Below are 11,308 nucleotides of genomic sequence, written 5' to 3'. Positions count from 1 at the left end.
TCACTCAGTATCCTGACATTGTGTGTCCTCAGAGCAAGGCAAACTCAGGACCATAATTTGAAAAGTAAAAATACAAAAAAAACTCAGCTGATAATATCATTTCTGTATATGGAGGGCCAAGTAGTAGTAGCAAAATAAGCAAATTCCTATTTCAAAACTCAGAAAAATATTTCAGAGATGAAACAATCCACATATTTTTGAAACAAGCCGACTAACTGGACGAAATTTCCTCTCCCAAGCCAAAGGTCGATATTTTCCTTTATTTAAAGCCCTGAGCCCCCTCACCTGTCATTGCTGTGTGGTTGGTGACACTCCCCCTAGTGGCCTGGAAGAGTCAGCTTCCTTAACTAGCATAGCTCCAGGAAAATCTGGGAGGACTGCGGCACTCCATTTTCTTGTCTAATTTGCTGGAAACTGGTCTCTTAACAAATTGTGAAGGTGAAATCTGAGGAAGGGTGTGAAACATCAGATTAAAAATAACCAGTCCCCACCCGATGAGACAAAGAGGCAAAGGACCTACTGATTTTTACGAGAATGAGCATTAAGAAAAACCCTTGAAGCTGCTAAATCCTAGGGACTTTAAAGACTTACAATGTGAGGGCCAACCCCATTGACATCACAGTTCCTTCCTGCAGTCACAATGCTCATGAGCCACCCAAAGAAGAAGCCCCAGAAACATGAAGACTTTAGTCAGAATGCAATTGAGTTTATTTAGTATTTTGGCTTTGTAAGAGAGAAAAAAAATAAATCTCTGTTTCCTTTCAAAAAATCAAGTCAACAAAAAATAAAGCCAGAAAATTGAGCAACATGAGTTCAGGTATTTATCTCATGGATTACTCAAGGTGTCTAAATTTCTCATACTTTACTATCTTACTTATATTTCTTATTACATATAACACCGTAATAAATCTCGAAGAAGACCCCTGGATAGTTTGGGCACAACAGGGTGAGAAATTATTCCCTATTGTTATGGAACAGTTTGATCTAAATGAGCATATCTCAACAAAGTTTCCTAAGTGTCTAATGGAAGTACCTGAAGCATTTGTGATGATAATCTCTTCTAGCTGACTACAGATGTGATGGAGGCCTGGGAGAGAATTGGGGTAGGGAAGGAGGGAAGAGAGGAAGTGGAAAACAATTGGAAGCTTCCCTTTAAACTTCACCATATGTACAAAAACTGCCCTCAATGAAAAAGTAAATTTACCACCACTGCAAAAATTCACGTGCCCTGCCTAGTTCCTGATCTGATTCAGCATTCTGGTTGCCTAGATACGGATGTAAACAAAAGTGCCTCCCCGACTGCCGAGGAACAGCCAGATGAACCTGATGGCCCCCTTCCTGGCTCAGCCAGTGACCAAGAAAAGAAAGCAAGTACTTTTAGATATTCATATTCAAAATAGAGTATTTCGCTCAGCTTCTTTAAAGCCTAGTGTTGCTTAGAGAGTTCTAAGGAGTCCTGGAAGAGTTGTTTTTCTTTTCACTCTACTCACATTTCCTGTTTGTTCTGCTTTGACAAAGTGACTGATGCCAGCCCAGGCTGCAAAGAAAAAGGGTCTCAATTTATGAACACATTCATTGGACTGACTTTCAATACATGGGGCTAAAAATTAACAAAAATTTAATAATTGTTTTTTATGAAGATTCAAAAGGAACTATGATAAACTCAATGTGGAGACTATCTCTAACATGAGAAAGAGAATAGCTAAATAGAATGTTTCTTTTATTAGTACTTGTCATATCTTCCCCATTAATGACAAAGAACATTCAAGAAGCAGTGTCTGTAGTCTTCGCTTTGTATTCTCGTAAGACCTGACCAGCAGATGGGGCCTTTGTGGTGGAAGGAGCACTGGGAAGCTAGCATAATATCCAGCACTGATTTTTGCTGTCTATTGGCTCTACCACACACTAACTGTGTGACTTTCAGCAATTACTTAACCTCTCTGTTTTCTCTTCTGTGAAATGGGCTAATTAGGCCTATCATACAGAGATGTGAGGTTTGAATCAGCCAGTAAGATAAAGGGCTTAGCAGGAAAGAAGGGCTCAGTCAATAGCTGTAATATAATTATTATCATCTTCTTTATGATCTTGAGCAAATCCGTTACTTCTCTGATCTTCAGATTCCTCACCTATAAAAATAATCATCTTAAATTCTTTCTGTAACAAAGAAGGACTTCAGTTACTTAAGGTAATTAATGTTATCCACAAGGTGGTGATTCCCACCTTACAGGACTGTTGGAAGAATGAAATCACATCATATATATGGAGGTATTTTATAGGCCATTAAGCCATAAAGGGTCATAACATTTTAATGTGTTATTATGAAACAGGTGAAAACTGATACATGTAAAAAGTCCCATAATAACCACCAAGCTGTTTGTGAAAATTTTTATATAATTATGTTCTAGCTTGTAGAAACAGAGCTGACTCCTATATTGAATATTACTATACTCAATTAGCAAAGATATAAAAATTTAAATACTGTCCTAAATACATAAAAAAAATGCATAGAAAGAGGAAATAAATGTGCCACAACGTTAACGGCTTTTGCTCTAGATAGTAGAATTTTAAGTGAGAATTATTTTTCTGTATCTTTGACTTTTCTATGTTTTTCCAAATTTTCCTCCATCGTCAGGTTTAACATTTGTCACTTTAAAAGTATGTGAGTTGTAGGTGTGTTTTTGAGAAGATGCTATTTAGGATCTTCCAAATAAGATTTTAAAATTGATAAAAATAAAACAATAGAGAAGTCCAATTTTTCACTCGACAAGGAGAAAAGAAGACAATAACCCAGTAATTTCAGGTCCTTGGAGACAATATTCATATTTCTTTCATTCCACGAATACTTACAAAGGGTTACTAGGTGCCAAACCAATAAGGCCAGGGACCACCCAATTGCTGAGGGAATGCCACAAACAGACTCCCACAGGCAGGGCTAACGGTGGAGATGCAAGAAGAAAAGAGCTGGCATTAAGGAGGTGAGGAGCTGGAAACTGGAGTGAATCACAAACCAGGCCAGAAGGACAGTCATGTTCCTCACAGAGTTAGGATGGTTTCCTAACACAGACACCTGGGTGCCTGGTGGACCAGTGTATCCGCTCTTTAGAGGACGACCTGTCTTCAGAGCATCAGGACCATTGCAGACCCCACTCAGCCCTGTGGCGAGAGGTCTAAAGCGTTATCATGGCAACTCACTAGCTCCATCCTAAGCAGCCTGGGGCCTGTTCTAGTTGCCCGCCACCAAGGGGCCCCAGCAGGAGAGCCTGACTATTGCCAGGTGTTCTGTATTAGCTTCCTCGATAGTGGACTTTCCTTTTTAAATTTTATCAAAGGAGAGTGGTTCCCAATTAAGTTTCTTAGGCCCTAAATTAAGAAGTAAGAAGGATAGTTCCTTAACCACTTGCATGTGGGTCTTAACATATTCTGCTCACCATTACAGTATATGATAACATAAACCAAGAAAAAATATCCTAGGAACATATTTTGCTTAAGTTTTAAACTGAGGTAGAATACCACTCATACTCTCTCTCTTTTGATCCAGTTCAGTGACACACTCTTAAAATGACGATAAATCTGTGTCCTGTTTTTAAACTTAAAAATAAAAGAACATTCGAGTTTAAAGCAGTTTCAGCATATGCAAAAGAGTGAGTACATTTGGTATCCTCTTTCCTCCTAGAAATACTGCAAAATTATGAACTTTCATGCAAATAGAACTTTCTAGTAGTACCATTTTATTGAACTAGTTAAGTGTTCATATAGCCAGCTGTTTAATACTAGTAAATTATGTACAGAACTGAGCTCTGTACTTTTATTTCTCATTGACTATAATAATCTGACATCCAGGTTTCTTAGAAAACAAAATTACCTGGATAGACTAGTTTTCTAGTCTTGGCTTTGTTTTTGAAAATTAGCTGATTTCTCTTGGAAATCAGCATGTCAGGAATAATTCACTCTGTGAGGACTTCTTTACTGACTCAGCCAATAATCTTTGGATAGTTCATTAAAGAATTATCTAAGAATAATCTGTGGCTTTGACTTTTCCAAAAAGTTTCTCCTGACTTTATACCAAATCTATGAACTGCAACTCTCTAGTATCTTCCCAGAACTTGATTTTGGTTTTAGTCTCTAGCAATACAAATGGAGCATGTGCATGGTTAACTGGGCTCATGGTCTATGATCTATAGTAAATATTTTGTTTCAAATTAAAATATTTCTATAGGATAAGATAGGTAAGATTTCCCTATAAAATAGCTGATGATACATTTTAAACCCATGACCTCTGTTTTAGGTAAGAGTCTCTCCAGCCAAAATGTCAACCAAGAATTCTACAGATCTAGTTGAATATGTTGACAAGTAAGTCTGTAAATTACAACCAGTTTTAACTATTTACTGTATTTAATGGTTGGGTTACACATTAAAGTGCCTGAATGAGATCTTTGAGTCCCTCTAAACTAATTTTCTGCTTTCAGACAGACTGTATTAAACCATCTCAGAAAGATGAACCTCTCTATCCTATTCCTTTCTGATTGACGGAGCAAGCCAATGTTATCACCTCCTCTGTAAACAACCTCCATAGGTTCCTGTAGATTTACGAATAAAATAATACAACACAGACAATGAATGACATATGACAAGACCAGATGTAGCTAACTATGACTTTCAAAATAAACCAAATAAATACGTTAACATTTCAAGATAAAAACTCAGGACATTTTTAAATAAACTAATCATGAGAAAATTTTTTCTGTTGTTGTAGTGCCACCCCTGAAGCTTATCAGGGGACGGTCTACAAAAGAGGGACAACTCTGGGGAATTGGAAATATAGCATAGAATTGAGACGTGCCCATTGTCCAAAAGATCCTAGAATTCCAGTTGGCAAAGGTGGGATCACAGAGGCGATGCATATTAATTTGAGTTTCTATTCCATATGTCATGTGTCTGATGTGCCCATTAATGTTTTCAGGACACTTCAAATTTACTCTCAGCCCTTCCACTAATTTTCTGTGTGACCTCAGTCAGTTCCATATGTCCCTGGATTTTTGTTAACTTTCATTTGCCAAATGAAGAGGTTGGACCAGAAGCTCTCTAGGACCCACTGCAGCTTTAAAATAATTCTGATCCTAAATAACACACCATGACCACAGAAGAAAAATGACCAAACAAATGAAAAGAGTCAATGTAAAGAGAAAAATCTAAATACTGAATTTACATTTTTTCAAAAGAACCTTTAACAATGAAGATGATAAAATATTAAAATCCACTGATTTTTATTGCAATAGGTTCACAATTAAGAATTTCCCTGTTCCTTAGCCAATTGAATTTAATACATTCCAAATAATTCAACCACAGTATTTTGGCCCCTCTTTTCATTCTGCCCATAACTTGTATTTGCTTACATGGCAATGAGGCCATAATTTAGAGAAAATGGAACCAAACAAGGTTTGGAACGATGGAACCAAACTGTTTAAAAATACGACATTTGGATAGATGACACACTTCTTCTGTGTTAAGGGCAATGAGTGTCGTATGCACAAAAATAATTATCATAAATGGATACACATAAATGGATATTGCCATCCAAGGAGAAGAGGGGGACCTGTTCCCACCTGATTCTCCACATGATAAATGGAAAACAGAAATCATTTTTCTGATCTGTTAAATTCCAATATGAACCCAAGTGGATTTCTGTAGCCCAGGATGGTGACCTACATTCCAGGAGATGAGAGAACAAATTCCCAGAAGATGACAACAAACTTAAAAAGAAATCTAAGGAAATTTTTGCCATTTCTTGGATTCCAGAGAAAGTAAAATTAAGACAAAGGGGAAGAAATAGTCTATAATTCAAAGCAAAAGCATGAAGAAAATTATCTGGCCCCAACATTCATCTCTATTGATCTCCCCCACATCTCTTCTCTTACTGTCTAAGCCATATATCTAGAGCTTTCTAGGTACCACCTGAGATGGTTGGTTTTCTTTTGGTCTCTCCCCTCTAATCTCCCAGAACAGGCTGCAAACTCCCTAAAGGCAGGGACTCTATGGCCTTATGGGTTGTGATACCCCTACGGTAGCCTGTCATGGTGCATTGAATGTTCTTTCCTAAGGAACCGCAGTTGACATATTTAATGGAGAACAATGGTGGAACAGTTGAATCTTTAGGGCTCTGCTTAGATAGCAGCAGACTCCTGGGTAGCTGATTAACTAGAAAAGCAAATGGCATTTGGGCATTTCAATCATCAATGCAGATATTTTGAACTGACATGTTGAATCCAATAAAATAAACATAAATAAACAATGATTTTTAAAATACCTTGATCCTCCAGTCATAAGACACATTGAGTGGGAACAAATTTACTGATATACAAATAGAGTACTTATACAAGTAAAAGTCACTATCAACTCATTAAATTGCCTGTATATATATTACATATTCCCAGTGGTTCTGCCTTATAAATCTACATGGATATATTGATAGGTAACACTAAAAACAAATAATAACAACCACCAAAAAAGTAAAAATCCAGCAACAAAAGAGATAATGCCTATCCTATGAACAAGGTTTGACTAGAGATACACATGTTAAAAAGACAGACAGACTGAGTATTTACAGGACCTTCTCAGCCTCAGGCAGTTGGAACAACACCCACGCATTATTAGTACTTGTTAAATGTTAGGCCATATTAATAATCCATGGAGCAGGGGAAGGCGGAATGCTTGCAATCATTTATAGGACAATTATGGTGACATTATATTAAAGGCAGTAAATAATTCTGATTTCCACATGTGTTCATCGATTCATGATGAGCAGACATCCACTGATTTTGTGACACTGTATCCAGGGCTCTTTCAAGCTTAATTGTGCAGAAAAGCACCAAAGCCTTTTTTCTTTTTCTTCTTTTTCTCCTGCTCGTGGAAGGAGCACTGTGTGGAGGCCAGGCATCTCTGGTCTATGCTTGAATCTGCCTCTAATCAGCTATGTGACCTTGAGAAAAAGACAATGTCTTCTCAAGGCAATCTCCACCTCCTATAAATTGGGGTGGGATTTTAAGTGGTGGATGATGAGCAGCCTGAGTCCCAGGGCTGTCTGTGTGTAAGAAACCTCAAAACAGTCTGCATGGCTTATGAAGAAGGGGATACATGGGCCACTCCAGTTGTTCCCAAGTTCTTATTAACTGGCAGACCTTGTCCCTGGCCCACTGACCATATTCATTGTGAAAGCTCTCTGGATTCTTGCCACGCCTAAGGGTTTCTGCCCAGAGTGAGAATCATGCTGAGGTCAGGCTGAGCCTGGTCTCAGTTCTCTAGAGCAGAGGGGGAGCACCTCCAACTTCTGGGCCTCAAAGAGGACCCTTAGGACTCCAAGAAGAGATGTGAGCCAAGCAGAGCAAAAGTGACTAGGGTGAAAAATGACATAATGTTGGGAGCAAGTTATATGTCTAAAAGCGGAGGAATAAATACATCTTATCTCTCTGAGAAAAACACAAATATAACAGGAAGAGTTATTAATTGGTCTAAACAAAGCTGCTGTGATGTAAGAAAAAGAGTTAAAGAGGCAGGTTAAAATGTTGCCCAACTGAGTTTCTTATAATTTCCAGGCTTCAGTTTCTACCTACATTGAGAAAAATTTCGCTTATGCTACGTGGTAGTTGTGGGAATGAAATGAAATAATGTTTATGAAAGTGATATGTTGACTATAGGCCTATAGAGAAATAAGAGAGTATAATAATAAGTTCCTTGCATTTCTCCTGGGCTAACAACTCCCTTCAGATAATTTATCATCTACATTAGTCTGCTAGGGCTGCCATAACACAGCCCCACGGATGGGGCGGCCTAAAATGACAGAAATCTATTGTCTCACGATTCTGGAGGTTTGAAGTCTGAAATCAAGTTGTCAGCAGGGTTGGTTCCTTTTGACAGCTCTGAGGGAATCTGTTTCATACCCGTCTTCCAGCTTGTGGTGACAGCCGACAATCCCGAGCATTCCTTGGCTTGTAGATGCATCACTCCAATCTCTGCCTTCATCTTTGCGTGGTATTCTTCCTCTGTGTCTGTCTTCACATGGCCATCTTCTTATAAGGACACCAGTCAGATTGGATCAGGGGCCCACCCTACTCTAGTATGACTCATCTTAACTACATCTGCAATGACCCTATTTCCAAATAAGGTCACGTTCTGACGTACCAGGGGTTAGGGCTTCAACATATCTTTTTTTGGGGGGAGACACAATTCAGCCCATAACACCATCTAATAAGTACTAATAATTATAACAACACATGTTTATGACACTTGCAGACATTACAAAGCACTTCAGGTACATTACAATTGATAACTCGTAGCCAGCTGGGTAGGGCAGGAGTCACTGTCTCCATAGGACAGAGAAGGAGGTCTCTCCTCTCTCCTCCTAAGAGGGGTCAAAGTCAGTAAGTGGCGGAGGCAGAACTTGAACCCAGGTCTTCTAACTCCAAGTACAGTGTTCTTTTCCCTGGAGACTTACGTAAGTACCACACACACCCCTCAAAATAGCAAAGTAATATGGGAAAGTGATACAAAACGCTGTGGGAACTCCAAATATCATCAAAACAATTTGCTGCTGCAGTTTATATACATTTGACCTGTGAGTGTAACCCAGACGTCCACCATGCCCTCATTCACACAGGGACTCTGGAACACTTGCCAACCTGAATGCCTCCATGAGAAAGCATCACAACAGGTACACCCTTAATTCTGTGATTTTATTGCAAACGATACTGAATGTGAGGAGTTTGCCTCATATAGTACACAACTTTTCACTGTAACCAGTCTCTTTCTCCAGTCTTTTCTTGGCTGTGTTGCTATTTGGAGGCCTCTCTTTCCAGGCTCCTCCGTGCAGAGCCTGTGCAGGCCCAACCCCATTGGCCTTGGTCTGCTTCTTTCTGGATTGTGCCCGCCAAAACTCGAATTGCCTCCCTTCCCCCCAGAGCATTCAGCCCTACATAAAAACTCAGCCATGGAGGCTTCGATAGCTACCCAATCCATCAGCCAGTGTGGTTATAAACAAGCAAAGGAGAAACCATAGAAAACGTGTTTTCAATTTCATGGCTCCCCCACACACTCACAGATTATTTTAGTGAGGCATCAAAATGTTCTTTAAAATTTCACTTTATTTTTCTTTTCCTCAGGACTCTGTGCAATGAGAATGTAACTGGTCATATAAGGGATATCACAAAAATGAAAATTCTCTTCAGTTATGCCCTTTTGTGTTCTAGAGAAAGGTTTAAATTTTTATCTCTTGAGTATTACAGCTTGCCAAAATGGTTACCAGAATCTCCTAAGTAAATTTAGTGCTCTATTCACAAGAACAGAGCAAGCCGAGAAGTGAGAGTCACTCTGTACCGATGTATCTGCCAGCGACAGCACAGCTGGTGTAAGTCACACCCAACTGCAGAGAAATAGAACTCAGAGTTTGTGGAAAATCTGTTCAGATTCAGTTTCCAGCTACATAATCAATGGTTTACGTAAAGCACAAATATCTCTCTGAAAAGGCCCCCTAGGAATTCTTTCTCCTATGGTTAGTAACTCCATCTGAACTAGCCTGGAATATTCAGTTCTTTCTTTCCTTTCACTGTTAAATTTAGATATAAGTCCCACTGATATCAGATGCTAATAAAGCAGTGAGTGTTTTTACTTCACTAAAAGAATCAGGGCAGACACATCTTGCTGCTAGTGAAAGGCATCTGTTTTAACCTTTTGGATGAGCTCATAATTTGAACAATCATATCATCAGGAATTCTCTTAGAAGACTGAGAATGTTCACATGTGTGTTCTTCCACTTGTTGACTTAGAAAGGTCAATTGGAAAACAATATTCTTTCCTTATGGCAATGGAAATAGGAAAAAAATATAAGCTCCATGTTTATCATGTAGAAATCATGCAAATAGAACTAAGCAAAGCATCATTTGGTGCTTCGTTAAGCATCATCAGTAAACAGTAATAATACTACTCCAATAGTAAATCTTACACATGAAAAGAAATTTCAAAAAGGAACACACTCTCTCCTTAAATATAAAATAGCTTTTAAAATTAAACTTTAAAAGCCAAAAAAAGAGAAATATCTACAGTCCAGCATTTATATAAGTCACTTAGTGTCCCCATGGTTGCAGGCAAATACATCCCATAGCACCAGGTGCTGCCCTCCTTAGAGGCTTCCTTCAATGTGCCAAATAGCAACAACATTGAGGCCATGACAGGCAGGGCCGCAGACTGGCATCTGAGCAGTGGCGGCAGCCCTGTTCCACTGGTCCCTCTACTGGCCTAGGTCTGCTTCCTCATGTTCTTTCTGGATACAGTCTTGACACCAGCCAACAGCACACCCAAAGAGTGAATGCACATGGGCCCCTCGGAACCCTGGGCCGGAGGGCAGCTGCGTGGCGTTGGTTTCACTGCCTCCTACCACATGCTTCTCACATGTTGTCTCAGAACCTACAGCCACACAGCAAAGGAGGCCCTGTGAGCCCTGTTTAAATATGAATGAACTGAAACACTTGTTCGGGAAGTGGTAGAACCTATGTTCTGTCCTCAGTCTCTCTTGCCTTCCGACTTGCCAAGCTGCTTCTGAATGCCTACATAACGTGAGCTTCACATTCCGTATTTCACTCTGCAGCACTTCATTATGTATCCTGCTTTATATTAGTCACTGGTTCCCATCACTGGTCTTAAATAAATCAGGGATGTTCAGTTTTTAGAATACATTATAGTCACCTAAATCCTTGTTTAAAATAAATATTCTTGCTTTCCCCCCGACTTCCCCAAAATTGTGATTTAGTAGGTCTCTGGTGGAGCCAAGGAATCTGCATTTTAATAACCTCCCTCCCTTCCCCACCCCCACAATAGTAATGCAAGTTCCTCTATGAGAAACACTGAATTAAACCAGGTTCCTTGAGGAACAGACCCATTATGGATTGTGCATTGATTAGAGTAAACATTTAGCAAATATTTCCTGACATGTTTCTTTTTCAACTGACATTTTCATCAGTAAATCACTAGATACAGATACAGTGCTTTCAGCTGCACATAACAAAAACTCCAACCAAAATGGCTTAGACTTAAGGACGTTGATAGCTCACATTAAAAATCTAGAGCTTGGCTAATTTAGAGGCTGAGCAACATCATCGAGCATCAGGTGTTTTCCATCCTTCTTGCCTGCCCTCCTCTTTTCCCTCATGATCACGAGGTGGCTCCGGCAGTTCTAGGCATCAAGCACAGACAAACACAACAACATCTAGCAAAGAAGAGGAAAGTGTCTTCTTGTATAGCTCTTCTTGAAGGCAAAGAAAGC

The 11,308-nt window shown here is 39.3% G+C and overlaps 1 protein-coding gene across 1 annotated transcript in view; it reads left to right on the top strand.

Annotated features, from left to right (window-relative positions):
• Nucleotides 1-345: 345 nt before the first annotated feature.
• FAM81B (family with sequence similarity 81 member B) overlaps nt 346-11,308 on the top strand; it is a 46,110-nt gene continuing 35,147 nt past the window's right edge. The window contains exons 1-3 of the mRNA XM_070233303.1: nt 346-817; nt 1,270-1,367; nt 4,286-4,350. Of these exons, the coding sequence (XP_070089404.1) occupies nt 808-817; nt 1,270-1,367; nt 4,286-4,350 (173 nt within the window). The 5' untranslated portion in view covers nt 346-807. The remainder of the gene's footprint in view (nt 818-1,269; nt 1,368-4,285; nt 4,351-11,308) is intronic.

Source organism: Equus caballus, chromosome 14 (assembly GCF_041296265.1).
Source record: "Equus caballus isolate H_3958 breed thoroughbred chromosome 14, TB-T2T, whole genome shotgun sequence".
In the NCBI taxonomy this organism is placed as follows: Eukaryota; Metazoa; Chordata; class Mammalia; order Perissodactyla; family Equidae; genus Equus; species Equus caballus.
Note: the sequence above shows the minus strand (reverse complement) of the source record. Positions and strands in the feature narration are given on the sequence as shown.